Raw genomic sequence first — 23082 nt, 5'->3', positions numbered from 1 at the left:
AACCACCATAAAAATATGAAAATATGCAACCATTCTAATAGTTACAGATACAGCATGGAAAAACTTATTTATGGCCTAGGATAATACAGAGAAGAATTTTCTACTCAATCGCTACATTTGATCAAGGTGACGGTTATAAGGTTTGTTATCATAAACTTCCAAGGACAAACATAAGAAAGTAGTGGAAGGATCGCTTTTGACCTATAGGTCTACGTAACAAGTGACAGCTAGCTAGCTGGTTATCCACGAGTGTGTTATCCAAAATCATATGAAAAACCATGCCAAACTAACGTTCGACAACTTATTTGCTTGCTGGTCGTCATTATTCAACCACCAATCATTACGATTTTGTTCCTTAACCTCGAATTTTTCATCTCTAAATTGAGTAAGTCACAGATACCTGAAATAATTGAAATAATATTAAATTAATTTTAATTATTTATTAACAACATTTTTCGACAGAAAATAATCATGTCTGAAAGTAGCTTATCGTCAAGACAAAGAGATGAAACCAGATGTCCAATTTGCAGTTTTCGATTACGTAATTGTTCTAATGTGGGAAGGAAATTAATCAAATCTCAAGAGGAAGTTCACAAAGTTTTGCGATCACTGAATAAACATGTGGAAATTGGTGATACCCTCTGTTCCAAATGTGGCAAACGTATTTATAACAAAACCAGTCCAGAAAAAAAACAGCTTCTTCCTGATCCTGAACCATGCAGTTCTTCAATGTTGATGGACAATTCCGAACACTTTACATCAACTTTATCCATCGATGATTCTATTTCAACTATAATTGATGATCAATCACAATCAATAATGGTAGATCCAATTCTTGAATATACACAAATTGTAAAGGATGTGATTGAAATGCCGTTTTGTCGACCAATAATCAGCCGTCGTTACTGCTTCATTTGTTCATCAAAAAGTAATTTGAAAGATATCTCCATTGAAGCAAGATTACAAGTTTTTTTGAAGCGAAGAATTTTGGTGCCAAAAAGAAATCGGTGTTGCAAGCAACATTTAATGAATGGATGGCTTAATGAAGATGAAATCAACAATATCAAAATCGAGTCTGATAAATGTGAAATCGAACTATTTGATATGGCGAAATTTATGGACTTATTAGCATCCAGTTCTTTAAATATTAAAGACAAAATAAATAAGCGTTTGATGCCACAATGTCAGCTTTATGCTCTTACTGCTCATAGCTGGGAAGATATTGATCATTTACAAAGTCTTATGAAAAACACCAATAAACGATCGGTCATTCAAGCTATAGTGACATTTCTCTGCAAATTAAGGACCGGAAATGTTAATAAAGTTATTGCTGTATTTTCGGGTTTGGGTTCAGAAAGAAGGGTAGGATCCACTATTGATTCCGTGATAAAATCTTTTGAAGTAGATATTTTGCCATATCGATTTGGATATCAATCGATTACCAGAAATTTTCTCATCAACGAGAGAACATCACCTGTGGTGAAAAACTTATTGGATTGTCAAAATAATCTTATAATTATTTGTGATGGAACTTATAATTTATACCAAAAGAATTCATATTCTGGAAACAAGAAAACTACATTATGTAAGCTTTTCACCATATGCACTACCGATGGATTCATTATCGATGTTCCTGGCCCGTACAATGTAAATGAAAACAATGCAACTATCTTGAACGAGATACTCAACCAAAATGATGGTTTATCTGTGTTGCTACAGCCTGGTGATTATTTTGTTCTGGATAATGGATTCCGTGATGTGGTACCGATTCTAAAAAAACGTGGCTTCAATGTACTGATTCCCAATTTGGAAGAAAAAAACATAGAGCCAACCAATGATTCGAGATTGGTCACAAAAATCCGTTGGGTCGTCGAAGCTGTCCATACGGAGATTGGACAGAAATATAAACTACTACACAACCAGTTTGAAAATAAATCCTTACCAAGAATAGCAGCTTATTGTCGAATTGCTTTCTTTCTTCATAATGAATTTGGCCAAAAATTCAATTTTGATTCCGAAAACCAGCTTTCACATTCATATTTAAATGAGATTGAATCATAATTAGAAAAAAAACTGTCATCATTTTTTTTTTAATTAATCATAATCATAATTTTGTTAATATTATAATAATAAAATCAATGAAATAATAATTGAAATTAAGAATTTGAAAATTAAGTATCAATCAGATATCAATACAAAAATACAACCATCTTAATAATTCGTGTATACTGTGTGTATGTTGTGTGTTGTTTGTTTGTTTTTTGGTATGTTCATCTCGAATTTTTTCATTCATTTTATTTTTGAGATCTTTTCATTTTTTTTTTTTGTTTGTTTGAAAATAATTCAATAGATGAGATAAATTTTTCTTGTTTCTTTTTCGTCGTACAGTGTGTGTGTGTGGGTGTATGTGTTTATGGGTGTGATTGTTATTTGTAAAAATTATCAAATTTTTTTTTTCATTTATTTTGCTCACCCAATCAGGATGAGCGTATCATCATCATAATGAATTGTGAAGAAATGAGAAATATATATGTGTGGGAGTGTTAAATTTGCAAGAGCAGGAAGAGAAAAAAAATGAAAAATGAAATGAGAAAAAAAATTTGATACAAGATGTAAATGAGAGAGCAAGAAAGAGAGAGAGAGATGCCATTATAGTTGTTGGTTTTTTTTATTTTTGATGAATATATGTCTCTGTGTATGTGAATTGAATATTTATAAAAAAAACAATTTCCATTATTATGGTCATTCAAGTACAAATGAAAAAAAACAATGATGATGATGATGATGATATTTGAAATTCATGCTGCTTGATCATAGATATATATGAATTATGTGTGTAAGTATGGGTGTTGGCCCAATTAGGACTTGTCGAGTTTAAAATTGAGGTAAATTGTGAACAAAACAGAAGAAGAAGAAAAAAAAATATTTACAACATTAAACATAGAAAAATGAGAGAAAAAAATATATAAATGAAAGGGACAGTGGTGGAGGAAGAATGGGAAAAAATTTTTTTTTCTGTAATGGAATGTATTTTGTTGTCATTATCTAAATTATTATTATTATTATTATTGGCAGAGATTGGATCAATTGATTGATTGATTGATTAATTGAATAATAAAAACATTTACAAATGAAAAAAATTCATCAATTTCCATCAACATACAGAGAATTTTTTACACACGGCACACATAAACACATTCACATTCATACAAACATTCATTTTTTTTTCTTCGTTTCTATCTATTTATATATAGAGAGATAAAGGCACAAAATGTCCTTTAGCGCTAAGAATCATCATTATTTTTAAATATATATCACTATTATCAATTTATGATGATGAATGGCTATAAATTTTTTTTTCGGCTATGAAATATAAATACTTGTATTTTGTTTTTGTATTATGAGTAAATGTTTTGTGTTGTTGTTGATGTTGTTGTTATTGAATATTGATTAGATCGGAGTGTTAAACAATTCTTTCCAACGTGATTCAAAAAATGCACGTAATAAATGGCCAGCTTGACCGACTGGTGATTCATCTTCATTGAATGTAACACAATTGTCAAACATTAATCGTATGTCGGCAGCATAATCTTCTTTGGTTTTATAACTAAAAGAAAAAAAACGCGTGTGATGTTCATGAAAAATAATTTTTCATTAAATTCATCTAAAAACAACTTACCTATTATTTTGTAATTTATTTTTAATAAGTGTAAAATCCATTGGTTTTTTGATAATCTTACGATATGTTGGAAAATGTTTCGTATTAACTGGTTCCAAAAATGGCCAACTAGTTTCATGTTTCATAATTTCATCGGTAATTTGTTTACATAAAGCAATTTCATCATTCTTTATTGATGATGAATTGGTAGCCAAAGATTGTTGTTGTTGTTGTTCCATTGTTCCAGCCATATTATTACCATTGTTATTGGCATTTGAATTATTACTACATTCTTTTTCCATTGATTTTTTATTGCTCATTTTTTCATTTTTTTCAGATTTTTCTTTCTCTAAATGATGATCTTCATCCTTATCTTTATTGTCTTTAATTATCTTTTTCTTTGTCTTGTTTCTTTTTTGGTTTTCGTTCTTTTTTGTTGGCCGTTTCTTTTTCTCCTTTATCTTTGGCATTTCCATTCGACATTCGTTTACTACTGGATTCTCTTGTATTTGAATTATTTCCCATAATGTTTGAATCATGATTTCTATCATCATTTGCTGATGATGATTCTTTTGATGATGATTTTTTCGATGATTTAGAACTGGAATTTCGTTTATTCTTACGCATACACATATGACAAATCCATCTGCCTTTGATTTGTCTATATAAAATGATAAAAAAAAATTAATTAATTTATTTATTGATAAATCTAAAATGTTGCACTCACTTGTTGACAGGTGGATCAATACAGTTCGGATGAAATGCTTTGGCACAGGTGTCACAATTTAGTAGTTTGCCTTTTTTACCACAAACAATGCAAACCTTATCAATGGTATTCTATATTATCGTGAATGAACGAGAATAAAAACAAAAAGAAAAAAACAAAACGTTACCATCATTGATGTGTGAGTAAATCAGATTGCGAAAAATTACTTTATTTTGACAGTCATAGCAAAACCAGTCGCCTGCAGGAACAGTTTCCATCTTAGGCTTGAAACAATACATATGGTACCCTTTGTCGCATAAGTCACACAAAAGTAGCTGGGCTTCATTTTCACCCGAGCCACAAAATTGGCAACTCTATCAATCATCATCATTTAGTTTATTTTTATTTTTTTGGTTTCGATATGTTTTTTATATTGTTATCAATTTGTTTTGTTTTGTTTTTTTAGGGAATTGAAAGCAACGGTCGCAGACATCATTCACAATCATTTCATTCATTCAAAGCGATATATTGCAATTAATTAGCATTTTGTTTCAGAAAATTCAAGAAAAAAGAAAGAGAGAGAGAGAAAGAGACAAGAATGTTAAAAAAAAACTTTGCCTTATAATAAATAATTTAAAAAAGAAAGCTTTTTTTCGAAGCTAATTTTTTTTTGTTGTTGTTGTTTACATAAAAACATAAAACTTACCGCTCTCATTATGGATTTATCCCAAGCGATACAATTTTCAAGAAAATGTAGACCCATTGCAATCTGTGAACAACATTTGGCTTCACGTGCTGCATCACGCCAACGTATTAAACCAGCAGTAGCATTATCATCGTTTGCATATTCATTATAATCATCACCACCATTACCATTGTCGGTAGTGAATTGAAGAGCTTGATTGTTTTTGAAACCTAATGGTGGTTTTAGATAACGTCGTTCAATGGTTGCTTCAATTTCCAATAATTTTTCTTTCTGTACCCTTAACAAATCATAATCACCATTATTTTCAGTACTAATCACTAGTGTACAACCATTTGTACCATTCTCTTGAATAGAATCATTACTACAATCACTGTTTTCATTGTGATTATTATTATTTTTATGATTTTTTCGATTTTTACCATTTTTATTCGTTTTGGATGATTTATTTTGATTCAATTTGGATTTAAAATCTGCACTAGATAATTTATTGGATGGTTTCCAGTTACGAATCTGCATACTGCAGGATAGAATTTTTTCTTCAAATGCTTCAATCAATTCAAGTACTTGAAGATCTTTTCTCAAGGCCACTTCATGACAATAATTTTTACCCATACATGACCGATGTGGGCAACGATTTTCTGTTGGTGCACCAAATTCTCTCCAATCAGAAGCATCGCGATCATAATCACTAACATCTAGATTGGCTATAGAATTTCTACACGATATTGTTGCATAATTCAAATGTTTAATCAGATGTTTTTGTAAATTCTTTTCACGTAATGCATTCGAATGTAGCAATTCAATCATTGATTTAAGTTGAGCACCATCGGTAATACGCCACCATCCAAATTGATATTCACGTGGAACTTTACGTGGTGTTTCATATTGTAACACTTTCCATAATTGAATTCGTTTTTGTAATGTTGGACAAACAATTATGTCTGTTTCGATAACTTCACTATTGGGAAATTTAGTAATAGTAGCACTACGTGCAAATGATGATAATATTCGTAGTAAACAATCTTTGAGTATGGCACAATCGATATTCATTTCGGTCCTTTTGAATAGACAATCCAATGTATCTTGAGACATGAACGTTGTTAATGCTCTTTCCATTTCACTCATTGGTTCTTCTTTGATCTCAGCAATTTCTTCTTCTTCTTCATCATCATCTTCTTCTTCTTTTTTGTTTTCCTGATTCTGATCATCTTTTTCTTGTTCATTCGTTTCTTTTTCTTCTGCTGTTTCTTCATCATCTTTTTCTTCCACTGTTGTTGATTCATCAATGATCGGCGGCGGTTCAACTGATTGATCACATTCAAAATCAAGATCTAAATCAAACCATCTTACATCATCAACAGTTATATGGTCAATTTGTTGTGCATTGTTAACATCGATTTGTTCAGATTCAGAGAGCTCATCTTTCTTATCCATTTGATTGGTGGTTGTCATTTCATTTTCATTTGATTCGGTTTTGAGTGCATCATCTTTTTCCATTTTTGGTTCCATTTCTGGTTTAACCTGTTGACCATCAACAATTGGTTTTTTCTCATCATCAGTAGATGGTACATCTTTATAAGCATTATCTCGATCATCATTTTCTTCTTTTATAGACATTGTATCGGTTTGTTCGACATCATTATCACCATTCATTGATTGTTTATCCAATTCGGATTTGATTTCACCATCACCAGTGGTCAGATCTTCCATTGGTTCATCATTGATGGCATTTTTCAATGCATTTTCCATTTCAATTTCTTCCTCTGTCCAAACATTGTTGGCCAATTCTTCTGGTTCACCGGATTCCATGCCTTCGACAAAAACACCACCACAATTTGGTAAAACCCAATAAGTACGTCGATATCGATCCTGACCCAATGGGAACACACGATATGCATTTAAAGCTTTGTGCATTTTATTATTCATCTGATTGCATTGTTTGTTTAACCTTTCAATTTTTTTATCAATTTCTTCATTAGTCATATTTACATCGTCATCAAATTCGATTGGAGGTAAATTGATTGTCGTCACTGAATTGGATAAAGTAGCAGCACTGACATTTGTATTGCTTTCATCATTATCACTGATCACAGTGCTATTTTCGCCGGTTCCTGTTGTATTCTCACCGGTATTGGTAACATTGTTTTCACCACCATTTTCAGCCATTGTCGTTGCCGATTGATTCGTATTGGCATTATCTTTTTCCTGTTGTAATAACAATTGTTTGGCTTTCTCTTCTTCAATGATTCGTTCACGTCGCATTTTAACCAGGCGAAATTTTCGTATATCATTTTCAATACCCCATTTATCTTTTTTAAATACAGTAACACTTTCGATACTATCATCGATTTGTTTAACAATGGCCTGATTACATAATAGTTCATTACATAGAAAAACTAAAATGTCCAATTTGACAATAGCATCAAGAGCAATAAATGATATGCCACTACAAAGTCTTTCATGGATTTTGCATTCCACACGATTTGGTTCATCTTCTTCACGAACAGCATTACTGAAGGCCAAAAAATATAATCGTAAAATTTCCGTCACATTATGTTCAGTTACAGTGGCATCTTTTAGTTTTTGTCCCATCAAAGTTGTCATATTATTCGGCATACCAGGATCTTCGATAGCACAGATAACCAAATGATTTACGATAGACATTAATTCTTCTTCAGCTTCGCTATCCAAATTTAACAAGGCCATCATTAATGAATTTAACGTTGGCAAGCTATCAACATCGAATCCAATTGTTTCGCCAAAATTGTAAAGAAATTCATAGACCATTAATAAATCGGCGAATGCTTTACCAGTCAATTTTTGACCAGGTATCCGATTGAATATTGGTAAATTTTTATGATCTTTCAACATCATATCTTCGACCGGTTTTTTCAACTCCTTCAATAATTCTACCTCCAACACACGTTTTAATAGTTTCCGTTCTTGAAGTGCTACTTTTTCCGAACTAAGCTCTTCTTTTTTCGAATCGCGATCTTCAGATGATTTCAATTCATTCAATGCATGTATAAACATTTGATGTTGACTAACACGTTCATGTTCAATTTCGGCCGATATTTTTAATTGTTCTTGCTTCTGTAATTCCAAAAGCTTTTCCTGGTTTTCTTTTATCTGAAAACAAAAACCAATTTTATCCATATGAAAATCTTCAAACTATAGACCACTACTATTACTAACCTTTCGTAATTCTTCTTCTTCTTTTTCTTTTAATTCTCGTTGTTTTCGTTCAAGCTTTGTGGTAGGTAGAAACAAAAAAAAAATAAACCAGAAAATTAAACATTTTGAGCATTATAAATATAGAAGAAAAAAAATCAACACTTACTTCTTCTTGTTGTTTTTTTAATAATTTTTCATTTCTTGCTGTTTCATGTCGTTCAGTAGATTTACGTTTAGTACCTCTTATCGGTGCTGGTGTTACCATCGGATTCTGTATTGTTATCGTAACCGATGGTTCAAGTTCATTATTTTTAATATCATTATTTTGATGAACAACAGCTGCCGTTTTACTTCTAGTATTAAATCCTTTGATTGAATCATAAACATTTCTTGTACCACCACTATCACGAACACGTTTCTTTTTCTCTGGAATAATATGATTACTACTACTATTATTCTGATTTGATTGTGCAATCGTTTGCTGTGGAGGTACGGCTGTTATACTGGTAGCAGATAGATCCAAATTTCGTATCTTGCTCAATTCTTCCAGATGAACTTTCATCTGATTTTCACTCAATATGACCTGAAAGCAAACAGAAACAAAAAAAAAATTATATTCAAATCCCAATTGTTCATGAATTGTATTTTTTTTTCTTTAAAAAGACTTACATCACTTGGTAATTGTGCAATATTTGGAATGAATTGGCCAATGATTACATTGGGATCAAAGCTAAAATTTTCACGACTTAAATTGACCACATTATTTTTGCTTAAATACTATTGAACATCAAAGAAAAACAAAACAGAAAAATTATTTCGACAAAAAAAAACCTGAAAAACAGTACCTTTATTAAATCTTGATAGCTTTTTATTTTCTTTTTACATGGTGCAATATAAATAACATCACCTTCAATTGTTCCCGATTTAGAAAATCCCGTAATATAAGTGAAACGTTGAAATCTAGAATTTTTTTTAGAATTAGAAATGATTAAAATTAATTTAATTAAACTTACCCATGATTCAAAGAAATACGTAGCTGTTTATCGCTTGAATTCGATTTATGAGCAAATGAACTTTTATTCATCGAAGTGTTGCTACCACCGGATTGATCACCAATTAGATTCTTGGCCACAGCAGCAGGTAATGATGAAAGAAAATTGGCCTGCATTTGATCATTTAGCTCTTTTTGTAGCAATAAAGCCGGATCAACAAATTTCGATGATGATGATGATGATGAGGAAGCTGATGAATGTTTATTATTAACAATGTCATTACTATTTGCTGTTACTGCAGCTGCTGCTGCAGCCAATTCCATTGGATTCTTTAGATTGGCAAATAGATTTGCATTCAATAGATTTGGATTAAGTTTCTGTAGAATGCTAAACTGATTGACAGCATTATTGAATAATTGGTGATTAGCCAATTGACCACCACCAGCAAGTGCAGCCGCTGCCGCCAACGATAGAGCATTGAGACCAGGAAAATTCGGTATGATTCCATCATTCGCCGCAGGAGTATTAAACAAATTGAATGGATAAGTATTTTGATGAAAGGCACTGGTAGCTTGTTGATTGGTAGCTAATTTTGAATTAGCCAAACTATTTTGATGGGCATTGTGTGGTGGTGATAATGTAGGCGGACGGCCACGTTTTCGTGGCTGCTGCTGCTGTTGTTGTTGTTGTTGCTGAAGATGGGCTTGCTGTTGATTGAATGCAGCCAATAAATTACCGAAACCGGAAAAATCCGGTAACGGCAATGTTGGCGGCGTCTGCTGCTGCTGTAATAATGGCTGATGATGCGTTTGTGTTGGATGTGGCTGTGGATCGCCATATGCCATCAATGTTGATTTCGGTTTTCTTCCACGTTTCTTTTGTTGTTGTTGAGGCTGTTGATGTTGTTGTTGTTGTTGCGATAGCAGACTGTTATTGAATTGTAATTGTTGTTGAGAATTTTGTTGTTGCTGTAATTGGGCTAGATTTTTGACTAAATTCAGTGTATGAGAATCTGGTTGTTGTAATTGTTGTTGATGATGATGGTGTTGATGGTGAAGATGTAATTTATTATTATTGCTACCAAAATTGTTATGCTGCAATGATGAGACATTATTATTATTATTACTATTATTTGAAGACAATGACGATGACGATGTCGATGATGATGATGATGATGATTTTTTTACACATAAATTTAAAGGAATTGAAGAATCATCTTCATTGGAATTATTATTATTATTTTTATTACTATTATTGGCCGTTGTTTTTGTTGTCAATGCAATTGGCATTGGTGATTGTTTTGTTGATAGATTCATTATATTGTCAATTTTAATCAATTCTTTTATATTGTCACTGACAATTGTTTTTGTATTTGTTGTTGTTGTTGTTAATGTCGTAGTAGTTGTTGTTGTTGTTGATGATGATGAAGTTCCAATAGAATTTATATCATTACCAATAATAAAATTATTTAAATTTGATGAATTTGATAGAAATAATGAATTATTTTGATCCAAATTTGTTGTAGCAGTTAAATTATTATGTTGATGATGATGGTGTTGTTGTTGTTGTTGTTGATTTAATAACAATGCAGCCACAACTTGTATAGGTAATGATTCTAATATTGAATCTTCTTGTTGTTGTTGTTGTTGTAAAAGTAATTCTTGTTTTTTTGATTTTCTTTTATTACGACCACTGTTACTATTATTATTTATCAGTCCATCACTATTTTTATTATTACGATTGACTCGATTTTTCATTGAACTTCGGTTATTATTTCGTTGTTGTTGTTGTTGCTGGTGTTGTTTTTGTTTTCGTTGTGTTTTTCTTTTTGTAGATTTCTTTGTATCATTAATAATTGATAAATACTGATCATTTTGTACAGAATTCGGTCTGTAAAAGTAGAAGAAAAAAAAATTAATTTAAAAAAAATTTTACAAATTCAATTTACTTGTTATTATTTAAAAATGATGATGATGATGCTGATGATATTGGAAGAAAAAATTCGAATGTTTCATTATTATTATTATTAATATTCAAATTTGAATGATTTTGTAATGCATTCGATGATGATGCTAATGGTGTTGGTGATAATTCTTTCAATAAATGTTCATATAAAATTGAACGTTTTACTGATTGATGTGATGATGATGATGATGATGGTGATGGCGATAAAAATTTGGAAGTTGAATTATTATTATTCTTGTATGAAAAAGTGGAGGACGGCGATAATGTTGTAATTGGTTGTTGTTGTTGTGCTATATTATTGGTAAATAAATTCGTTGAACAATAATATGATGGTAATGGTAATGATGATGATGACAACAAAAACGAAGACGTTGTTGTTGTTGTTGTTATTGATGATGATAATGAGGGCGGAGGTTGTTGAATATTTTTCACTATTTCTGCTGTAGTTGTTGTTGTTGTTGTTGTTGTTATTGTTGATGTTATGGATGATGATGATGATGATGCTATTACATTTACAGCCAAATCATTTCCAACATCATCATCATCATCATTATTATTATTATTATTTGTAAAACTTGTGGTGGTAGTGCTGACTAGACTTGAATGATCTTTTTGTTGTCGTTGTCGTTGTTGTTGTTGTTGTGGTTTTCGTTGCTGATTATGATTATGATTGTGATGAAAACTTTGGTCTTGTGTTTTGATATTATTATTATTTATATGATTATCAAATGATGATGATGACGAAGAATCCGATGTCACAACAATATTTTGATTATAATGATTTTGTTGCTGTTGTTGTTCAATTATATCGGTGATATTTTCGGTAGCAGTGGTGGTGGTGGTGGTGGTGGTCGCCGCTTCACTCACATTGCCATCCAATACTGATTGGCCAAACACTTGAATGATTTTGATTGGAAAAAAATAAAATAAGAAAATAGAATTAATATATATATTTAGCTGATGATTACAGACAAACAAAAGACAAAAAAAAACAACAAAATGAAAAAACCAAGGAAAATGTTCGAATTTTTTTTTTTTTTGTTCTAATCTTCAAGTCCGTGCACAATCATCAACAACACTCACTTGGTGAAAAATTTTTTATTTTTATATTTTTGAATTATTTTTTTTCTGTTATTTTTGAATACAAAATTTTTTTGTTTTGTTTTATTTTTCCACAATTGTGTCCAAAACGATTCGAATTTGATGATATTCGAGATGTGATTCTGAGTGTTTGTCTGTGTGTGTGTGTGTGTGTATTGTTTATGTGTGTTGTGATGAAAGACGAATTTTTTTTTGTCGATTTCTAGATAGAAAGAGAGAGAGAGAAGGAAACTTTTGGATAATTTGAAAAGAATAATAGAAGTAGAAGAAAGACAAATAGACATAGAAAGAGTTATTAGTGAAAATGAAATTCTATTTGAAATATAAATGGATTTCAGGTAAAATTAATGGTGGTGACGGTGTGTATATTCACGTGTGAGTGTTTGGTATAGGAAATGATAAATCATATGGATGGATTCAAATCAATATTCTACTATGGGTTTTAATCAATCAGAACAAACAAAAAAAAAAAAACAAAATGGACACACACACACGAACATATACCGGTAAGATTTTTAATCAATAAATCAAATTACTTACCTTACATTAAAAAATATATGTCGACAAATGATGATAAATTGTACCAATTGTATCAATTTCAATCAATTTTAATCTATTTTATAACCAAGAAAAAAAAAGAATAAAGAAATTCATAAAATTAGACAAAAAAAAATATTCATTCAATGATGAAATATATAGAATATAGAATTTACAACAACAACAACAACAAAAAACGCTAGCACACTAATACACACACATATACAACATTTGAAACGTTGAAATTGCGTAAAACTCCTAGATAAATGAAATAAAGATGATTCATAAATGAAACTCAAAAAAAAAATGAAACACTTTTCACATACACACAATAATAATGAAATGATGATAATTATGATGATGATATATACTCTTCACATTCATATACACACACACACACACATAGAAATATAACTAATATAATAATAGGTGGTCTATCACAACAACAACAACAAACAACATGTATTTGGGACCACAAAACGCGCTCTCAGATCCAACAACAACAACAACAAACAAACAAACAACGACAATAACATCAGAAGAAATGTGAAGAAAAAAAAATAGATAGATAGAGAGAGAGAGAGGAAAGGGGAGGAAAGAATACTTTGAGTTTGTGAAATAGGGAAATAGAGGGATAGAGAGAGAGAAAAAAAAAGCAATAGGCTCATCATCATCATCATCAACGACAACATCCAGCAAGCAGCCATCATTGATTGAGCTAAACACACACACACACACACACACGCAAACATACAGATTTTTTTTTATTGAATGTATAAATAATGAAAAAAAAATCATAACATAAAAATGGCTCAATTGAAAGATGAAAAAAAAAAATTTTCTTAGGCTCCCATATTTGCCGCGAAAGAATTCTTCATATCCATCACACACACACACATTTTGCATACATATAAAATCATCATTATATATCCAAAAGATGAATAAAACCAAAGAATTGGCTAGAAATTTTGAATGAAAAATAAAAAATGAAACTCGATTGGAAAAATTGTTTTTTTTTTTTTTTGAAATCCAAAAAAAAACACATCTCATCATTGATATATACGATTAGATTTAAGAATGAAACAATTTCATCATCATCATCATCAATGTTGTTTTCTGTTGTTCTCGTTGAATCAAAATTGACATATGATTGACAAAGAGAAAAAATATTTTGTTTAAAAGGAAAAATCCCTATACATTATTACAATAAATGACAAACAAACAGATGAATGAATGAATGGATGGATATGATAAATATTTCGTCGTATAGTAAGATTGATATGATTTTTATTATTATGATGATGATGATAAGAAATATTTATCACTAATATGATGATGATGGTGAATGATACAAATTTTTTTTTCTTGTGATTTTTTTTTGGATTGAATCGATTGAAGAGAAATAAAAAAAATTTATTACAACCAATCAAGGTCGTCGTACGTATGTGTCTAATCACACACAAACACAGCAATCTTCGTCATCAGCAAGGTTTTTTTTCTGAATTAGTGAAAAGAATCCATGGCCATGTTTAATTGATGACATTGAACTTTGCCGGCTGTGTGATGATGATTATACACACACTTTTTTCACTCACTAAAACAACACGTGTAGATTTCTTATTAATAAAAAAAAGTAAATAACAGCGGCAAGACATTTAAATGTATCCAAAATATATATTTTTACATTTTGATATGAATCAGTAGGAATTACACAAAAACAGATCCAGAAAAAGAAAACAAAAAGTATCTGGATCTTGACAAATCAAACAACAACAACAACAATAACAAAAGAAATGAGCAGCTTGATCAAGATATAAGAGATGAATTGACGAACGAAAAAAAAAATGAGAAAGAATCAATGTTTTGAGTGTGTGTATGTATAGTATGTATTTGGATTTCATTTTGATTTTTTTTCATCATCATCATCATCATCTAGCAAATGTTGAATCATACTACATACATACATTAATGCTACTATGAAATGAGACATACACACACACACATAATATGAATATAGACACTGTGTGTGTGTGTGTCTGTAAAAGAATGAAATAAAATTGTTTTATGGATAGAGGATAGTAGGATGATGATGATGATGATGATGATGAAAAGACGAAAGAAGTACATACAGAAAAGAAAAATAGAAAAAAAAATCCAAACCCAAACACGATGATGATGATGATGATAAAAAGTTGAGCGCCCGATTCACAATACAAACACACACACACACCAACCAAACCAAACAAATGAATGAAACAAGATGAGAGTGTGAGAGAGAGAGAGAGAGAGAGAGAAAAGGACCAAAATGAAACACAAAACAAAATAACGAAAAAGAAAAAAAAATTGGAACTGAACACCACTGAATGAATTGAATGAATTGAACGACCAAATAGTGAAAAAAAAACCGATCAACGAATAACAACAACAACAACAGGACATTTGGTTCAGTAAAAAAAAAAAAAAAAAATATGAAAGAAAGAAAGAAAGAAAAGTTCATGTATCTTTGAAATGCTGTTGTTGTTGTTGTTGTTATTATTATTATTGTTGGTTGGTATGTCAGGCTGTGTGTGTGTTCAGTGGTGTTTTTTTTTTATTATTCGGGTGATGGTATTGGTATATAATGGTAATATGTTATTTTTTTTGGTCGTCATCATCATCATCATCATCATAGTGGTGGTGGTAGTAGGTTTTTTTTCATTTCTTTCTCTCTCTCTCTCTCCAATTTGGTCTGGTTTTTTTTCTGATGATGAAGAAAATTGCAATACCGGAGAAATAGAGAGAGAGAGAGAGAGAGATGGATAGATAGATCCAACTGAATAAAATGGTGGTTAGAGAAGCAAAGCATTGTATGTTGTGTGTGTGTGAATTTTCTTTTTTCTTTTTTTTGTTTTGTTTTGTTCATTCGTTCAAGTCAGTATCATCATCATCATCATCATCATCAAAAGTAATAGCAAGTTTCTGATGTATATAATATATATAAATGTTTGTGTGTGTGTGTGTAAATGATGGTATGTGATGTTTATTTGACATGATGATGAGAATAAAGAAAACAAGAAAAAAGAAAGAAGAATATAAGGGAATTTAAAAATTGAGACTTTTAACCATTCACATAATTGATAATAGAATAAAGAATCAGAATTTAAAATACACACACACATACACATACAGAATAATCAACTGATATGATGATGATGATGATGAGAATTTATTCTTTCAATATTGAACACGTATTCAATTATCAAATCAAATAACGGATAAATGTGGATAGATGATGTGTAACGGTGTTATCTTTAAAATAAAAATCACAATGATTACTATTATATAATAACACAAATAATGAATCGAATCCGACGATGACGACGATGAAAAAGTTTAAATGAACAAAAAACAAACACACACACACGTAATATAGACAGAAAATTGAATAAATCAATGAATCAATCAATCAAACAAACAAACAACAATCTGATAGACATACACACACACACACAAACATTTTTTTTATCCAATTTAAAAACAATTCAATACACACACACTGAATGTCCGACACATTATGAATGATGCTGAATTGAATTTTTTTTTTTTTTTGAATAAAAAAAAACAACAACAACAACATAGGTATTTTAATGTCTGACTTTGTGTGTGTGTATGTCGAATTTTCGTAGAGAACAATATAATCATCATCATCATCATTGATGATGATGATGAACAACATTCAAAATAAAAATAAAAAAAAAATTCAAAAAGAGAAGGAAAACATTGAATGATGAAATGGTCGAATGATGTTGATCATCATCATCATCATCATCATCATCATGATCGTCATCAACAAGAAGAAAAAAACCGGATTATGATGATGATGATGGTTATAGCAAAATATATAAGTTGAGTGCGCGTTCATGTTCCCAAAAAGAAATAACAAAAAAAAAAAAAAAAATTTTCACTTTGTTTGTATCCATGGATATAAGTAAATTCACAACAACAACAAAATGAAACGACATGTTTAAAATAAAATAGATTGTTGTAGTAGCATCAATAGAGCAGAATATCATCATCATCATCATCGTCATTACTCAAATAGTTAATGTTGATGATGATGATGATGATGGTGGATAAATTCGTTGGAAACAAACAAACAATAATCATCGATTTAACAATAGTCAAACCATATTACATAGAGAGAGAGAGATTTTTTTTTCTACTGGAAAGCTTTGTTCTAGATTCTAGGCTAAATTACAAACAAAAAAAAACCCAACAATCTTTAATCCAGAAAAAGATTTCTTTTTTTTCGTAATTAAATAATGAATGGATGGATAATCTTCCGCATAACGGGCAAATGATTTTCAGAATAAAAAACAAATTTCGAGAACAATTAATCCATCGTACAAGAAAAAAAAGTTAATAATGAATATTCTACGTGAGTTCAATAACATACCACATAACCACAGAACACAGAGAAACACCGGTAAAGATGTCACGTGTAAAGAGAAATATAACGTTAAACAAAACAAAAAAAATCTTTTTTATGAACATCCAGAAATAAATTTTTTTTTATGATGAGATTCCAATGAATCAACTTGAATCATTTCATTCGTGTCAATATAAAAAATAAAACAAAGGAATTGATGGCAAAATAGTCTATAATTAACTGAATGAATGAGATTCTGTATATGGAACTATGGAATTTTTTTTCCACTATTTGGTCATGATTCATATAGTGGAAAAAAAATCACCAAAATACATCTACTACAATCGAACACACACACACACATACAACACAGAATGGCCAGAATCTCAAATTCAAAAGAAGGGGTTCATCAGCTATATGTGTGTGTGTGTGTAAGTGATCCATTATTATAAAAACAAAACAAAAAAAAAACCCCAACAACCAACCAATTCCAAATTCGACTCAATTCTTTTTTCTACCAACTTTTAACTGATGACGAAGAATAATAATAATAATAATAAAGACAAAAGAAAACAAACAAAAAAAGAGATCTGAAAAGCCAAAAAAAAATTCTCATTTTTTTTTCATCATCAAAGATGAAATTTGGAACAACCAAAATGTATGTGTGTGTTGTTGGAAGACCATATTCAAGTTCTCATGAACATCACCAGATTTTTTTTTCTTTAGTTTTTGGTGGTGGTCCTTTCTGATTCTGTTGTGATTTGTATTGCTGTGGATCGATTGAAACTTTTATTTCATCATCATCATCATCATCATCATTATGGTACACACACGCACATACATTCTTTTTTTTGATATTAAAAAAAACACATACACACAGAAAGATTGACTGAGTTTGCTTGTTTGTTATTATTTTTTTCGGTTATTCCCCAATTGAAACGTCATTCGAAATAGAGAAAAAAAATAAAACACACACACACACACAAAAAAAATTGGAAAAAATCCTGGAACAAGTATCCACATCATCATCATAGGAATAAATTTGAAACAGAATCTTTGGATAGATTGGAATCTTCTTGGGAAAAAATCATCAATATCAAACCATAATCATATGTAATAGGAAATTCTTGAGAATTTTTTTTCCATTTTTTTCGACTGAATCAAATTAAATTATCATACCATATCTAATATATAGAAAACAAAAAAAAAACAAAGAAACTTACCTTTACTTGGACAGTGAAAATGCACCGGAACATTATTTACATTAATTGAAGAAAAAAAATTTGACACATTCCTAATGTATAAATACAAGCCAGATCAAAGAATGATTTTGAATATATAAATGATGAATGATGTTGATGATGAGTAAATTGTATAAGAAAATTATCAAAAAAAAAAACGAAGAAGAAAAAGATTATCTTATGATGACAATTTTTGACGTGGATGGAATTATCAAACACATACACACACAAAACAAAAATTCACTGATGACTGATGTAATCATACATGTCAAAAAATAATGTGCGATGATTACAAAAATATATACAAAGCCGGCAATATACAAAAAAAAAACAAAAAAATTCGAATTCTTAGTCAACACACACACACAACGTTGTTGATCACATTGATTTTTTGTTGATGTCGGTTTTATTCTTTCAATCAAAAAAATCTTGGAACACCTGAAATGAATCGAATGAATTGAGAAAAGAAAATCTTTGATCTTGAAAAATTATTGCAGTGATATACACACACACAGGCCAATCAAATATAAACCTTTCGTTTGTTTTTTTTATATTTGTCACTTTGATGTTGAAAGAATCGCCATTTAACACAAAACAACAACAACAACAACACAAAGAAAAAAAAATCGAATTGAGGATGATGATGATTGGTGATGGTGATGGTGATGGTGATGATGATGATGATGATGAAAAAGATTTTTCACATTCTCACTCTATTTCAATTCATTTTTCTTCCATCATTCTGTATTTGTGCGTGTGTGTGTGAATTTGTTCTAACTTTTTTTTTCTCTACAGCTCACTCACACACACACACACACACAAAACTTTGCTTCTTTATATTATCAAATCATCATCATCATTTTTTTTCACTCTCCTCCTCCTCCACACACACATTTTTTTATTTTTTTTTTTAATGTATGGCGCGCATTTATAAGACCCGAACTAGCTTATCGTCACGATTATTTCAATAGTTTTTTTGTTGTTGTTGTTGTTGGTTTGGTTTGGTTTGTATTGTCTCACAGAAAGAGGGAGAGGAATAAAGAGAAGCAAAAAAGTTTGAATGATTTGTATGTTGTAAGAACGAGAACGAGAGAGACCCTCTGATGAAATTATGTGAATCAAATCCACATATACCCCTCATCCTCTTTGTCTCTCCATTGAGACTCACCCTCTTATCGTAGACAATCAAAAAAAAAAAAAAAAAAAAAAATAGAAAAATTATTGTCATTGTTGTAGTGGTATTGATCATTAATTGAAGAATTTCTACAATTCAGAGGGTGAATATTCTATAGCTGGTGAATGTTCTCTTGTTGTTGTTCAGAAAAAAAAGGTAGTAGTATTGTGAGGATAAAAGGGTATCGTATTCGGTTTTTTTATCGCCTACAACGAAGATGTTCTGGTTCTGGTTACATTTCCATCATCATCATCATCATCATCATTGATGATAATAATAATAATAATAATAATAATTTCAGGCGTTGTATTTTAACAAAAGAACATTTTGATGATGATGATGATGATGATGAAAGGAAAAAAAAATATCCCTAGAATAAATTCGTTTCCTCCTCATCGTCAACATCCTCCTCTTTCAAACTCTTAATTCTGAATTGTTCCACTACCTTTTCTTGGTTGTTTGTTGTATCCATTCAAAATTTTTTTTTTTTTTTTTTGATTGTTATACACGAAAACGTAATACAAATACAAATGTGTGAATGTGACAACAACAACAACAACAAGGCATAGGAATAATTCCATAAAATGGAAATGGATTTATGAAGAAGAAAAAAAAAGCAAAGATTTATTTTAAAAAATTCTCGAGATGATGGATGTCCATCATCAGTATTATGACCACACCTTGTTGAGCTAAAAAAAAACACGTGCAAAAAATTTTGTCAATTCAAATTAGGGTTACCAAGGTGACCGGATTTTACAATTTTCATGTCATTTTTTTTTAGTCAATTATAAGTTCAATGAAATCTGGTTTTCATATATGAGAAAAAGGGTTCAAGGTTATATGTCCTAGGAGAATTGGTTTTTTTCAAATCAATAACAAAAACAAATTCTGATTCTGATGAATAATAAGAATCAGAATATTCAATGACAGACAATTTAGATATGGAGTCAATGATCTCGTTATGCATATGCACAAATCATTCGCCATGATAAAATGATATAAATTTTTTTTTGTCTTAAAAATAAAAGACTATAATCGATAGTATCGATTATAGTCTTCATCCTTATGGCGCGAATGTTGTGTGTGTGTGTGTGTGTGTATGTGTTGTTTTGTGTCGTCATTGATTGAGTCAATTTCATCACTTTCGAATTTTCGTTTAGCTTTCTTCATTTTTTTTCATCATCATTCGAGTATTTCATCATCTGACTATTCAGATTTTCGATATTTAAAGCTTGTTCATTTATTTTAATTTGATTTTCATATTAGGCACAAAAAAATGAGTGATTTTTTCAAGCCTTCAAATTTTGATGCTCCCGATGAATCGGGTAATGTTGCTGGTCATGGTACAAAAAAGATCGAAAATCAATTAGATCAAAATATTGTTCACGTATCATGTTCACAGATTGCCCGTTTAACACGTAAAGAAGATGGGCTAGTTCTGCATCGACAAAAAGTCCATACTGTTGTTGTCATTGGTGTCGTGCAAAGCGTTGAAGAAGTTACGACCAAAAATGTTTATGTCATCGATGATTATACACCGGGTGGTCCAATCGAAGTTCAATACTGGAAAAATACTGCTGAAGGTTTGTAATTGTAAAATTTGACGTGAAAAATAATGATCATTTTGTGTAATTCATTTAGGTCCCGGTGGATCAATGCGAATTTCGTTGGTACCACCGACCGTTTTAGAACGAACCTACATTCGTGTGACCGGAAAAGTTTCCTATAGTGAACAAAAACCATTTGTTGTTGCTTTCCGTGTGGACGCAATCAAGGATCCGAATGAAATTCCAGAACATTTTCTTCAAGTCATTAATGATTCATTGTTTTTGGAAAAACGTAAAAATGTTACTGTCAATGCAAAAAACAAAGGAGCTATGGCTGGACCATCAAACGTAAATCAAATTGGTGGCAATAATACTTCCAACAATAATAATGGTGGTTATACTCAACTTCAACGTGGAGTGTTGAATATTCTGTCCAAACATAAGGATTCACCATCTGGTTTAAAACGTATTGAAATTCATAACTATATGACTGGTGTCAATCCTTCACAAATTGATGATGCCATTCAATTCTTGGTAAATGAAGGTCATATCTTCAGTACAGTCGATGAAAATACTTTTAAAGCTACTTTTTTCTAAAAATTTTCCCAAAAAAATTTGAATTCAATAAAAATTTCAATTAATTTTAAATATAATCGATACTATCGATTTTTTTGTTGTTGTTGAAAGCACGTGAGTTGATTGATGATCCAATGAATTTGTAGAATTTTATATTCATTTCAAAGATTTAGAAAAAAGATGGTTGATCTTCAACAATTCAGTGATTATGTTTATCGTTATCCTGATGTTCAAAGTATTGATCAAACATTAAAAGTACTGGAAATTCGTATACAATCGATCGTTTCAGATGAAATCAATTTCGATATCATTGGTTTGAAACCATTTTTTGCTAATACAATACGGCAATTAATTTTGAATGAAATTCCTACGATGGCCATCGAAGATGTTTATTTTCAGAAAAACACTTCCACTTTTTTCAATTGTGATTACATTTCCCAACGTTTAGCATTGATTCCAATCGATGCTAATCCAAATGATTTTAAATTTCGAAATAAAAACCAATCGGAACGATTGAATACGAATAATTGTATTGTGATGAATTTGAATAGAAAAAATACTGGCACACAACCAATCAAAATATATGCCGATGAAATTGTATGGGAACCGATTGGAACAAGACAAAATCTATTATCACCGATTAAATTACTGTATCCAAAAATACCAATCATGTATCTGAAACCAGATGAAGAAATTGTTTGTCGTTTACATTGTGTTAAAGGTCGTGGTTTAGATCACATGAAATTCAGTCCAGGATTTGCTCGTTATTTTTTTCATTCACAAATCACTATAAAAGATGGAGAAAATCTTTCCAATGAAACAGTTGAACGAATAAAATCATCTTTTCCGGCTGGTGTAATTGAAACGAAAATCCGACCAAATGGTCAAATTATACCGGTTGTTGTTAATGAACGCCTGGATCATCATACAAGAAGTTTTAAAAATTATGATGATGTAGCCAAAGCTGTCCAGGTGAAATATTATCGTGATCATTTGATTTTTATTGTTGAAACTTATGGCGTAAAAGATCCGGCCGAAATGTTTATTAATGCATTGGATATATTCAAATATAAAATTGAAATATGGAAAGAACGTATTCAAAAAGTTAAATCTGAACCTGAAAAAAAATAATCGAAAAATGACACCGTTAGTTCCTGATTATTATTTGATTTTTTTTCAAATTGGTAAATTTTCCATAAATTGAGAATGATTAAAATTTTCAGCATTTGTTTTTTTGAATGCATCGTCGACTTTTCTGACTGTCCTGATTCATTTATGTCAAAATAGATGAATACAA

General features: G+C 30.4%; 5 protein-coding genes across 5 annotated transcripts; 3 read left to right on the top strand and 2 right to left on the bottom strand.

Moving 5' to 3' along the window:
• The first annotated feature begins 28 nt into the window (after positions 1-28).
• Positions 29-2469, top strand: LOC142597293 (uncharacterized). The gene is made up of 2 exons (XM_047053781.2): positions 29-385; positions 463-2469. Exon 2 carries the CDS (start codon positions 472-474, stop codon positions 2059-2061), a length of 1590 nt encoding a protein of 529 aa, XP_046909737.2. The 5' UTR covers positions 29-385; positions 463-471; the 3' UTR covers positions 2062-2469.
• Positions 2062-4041, bottom strand: LOC124500659 (bromodomain adjacent to zinc finger domain protein 2B-like). Its single transcript, XM_075734808.1, has 2 exons — positions 3680-4041; positions 2062-3607 (listed from the first exon to the last, which is right to left on the bottom strand). The coding sequence occupies exons 1-2, from the start codon at positions 3976-3978 to the stop codon at positions 3451-3453; spliced, it is 456 nt and encodes a 151-aa protein (XP_075590923.1). The 5' UTR covers positions 3979-4041; the 3' UTR covers positions 2062-3450.
• LOC124500623 (uncharacterized) lies at positions 4006-19384 on the bottom strand. Its single transcript, XM_075734807.1, has 12 exons — positions 18471-19384; positions 12843-12915; positions 12285-12504; positions 11185-12097; positions 9258-11126; positions 9090-9204; positions 8914-9021; positions 8411-8827; positions 8266-8319; positions 5071-8199; positions 4386-4495; positions 4006-4319 (listed from the first exon to the last, which is right to left on the bottom strand). Coding segments are annotated over exons 3-12 (6993 nt in total). The 5' UTR covers positions 12286-12504; positions 12843-12915; positions 18471-19384; the 3' UTR covers positions 4006-4042.
• Positions 19385-20741: 1357 nt separating this feature from the next.
• On the top strand, positions 20742-21862 carry LOC124490393 (replication protein A 32 kDa subunit). The gene is made up of 2 exons (XM_047052874.2): positions 20742-21245; positions 21304-21862. The coding sequence occupies exons 1-2, from the start codon at positions 20939-20941 to the stop codon at positions 21804-21806; spliced, it is 810 nt and encodes a 269-aa protein (XP_046908830.1). The 5' UTR covers positions 20742-20938; the 3' UTR covers positions 21807-21862.
• A 29-nt stretch (positions 21863-21891) lies between these two features.
• Positions 21892-23050, top strand: LOC124490392 (uncharacterized). Its single transcript, XM_047052873.2, has one exon. The coding sequence runs from the start codon at positions 21966-21968 to the stop codon at positions 22914-22916; it is 951 nt and encodes a 316-aa protein (XP_046908829.1). The 5' UTR covers positions 21892-21965; the 3' UTR covers positions 22917-23050.
• Positions 23051-23082: the final 32 nt, after the last annotated feature.

Source organism: Dermatophagoides farinae, chromosome 10 (assembly GCF_024713945.1).
Source record: "Dermatophagoides farinae isolate YC_2012a chromosome 10, ASM2471394v1, whole genome shotgun sequence".
NCBI classification, from domain to species: Eukaryota; Metazoa; Arthropoda; class Arachnida; order Sarcoptiformes; family Pyroglyphidae; genus Dermatophagoides; species Dermatophagoides farinae.
Note: the sequence above shows the minus strand (reverse complement) of the source record. Positions and strands in the feature narration are given on the sequence as shown.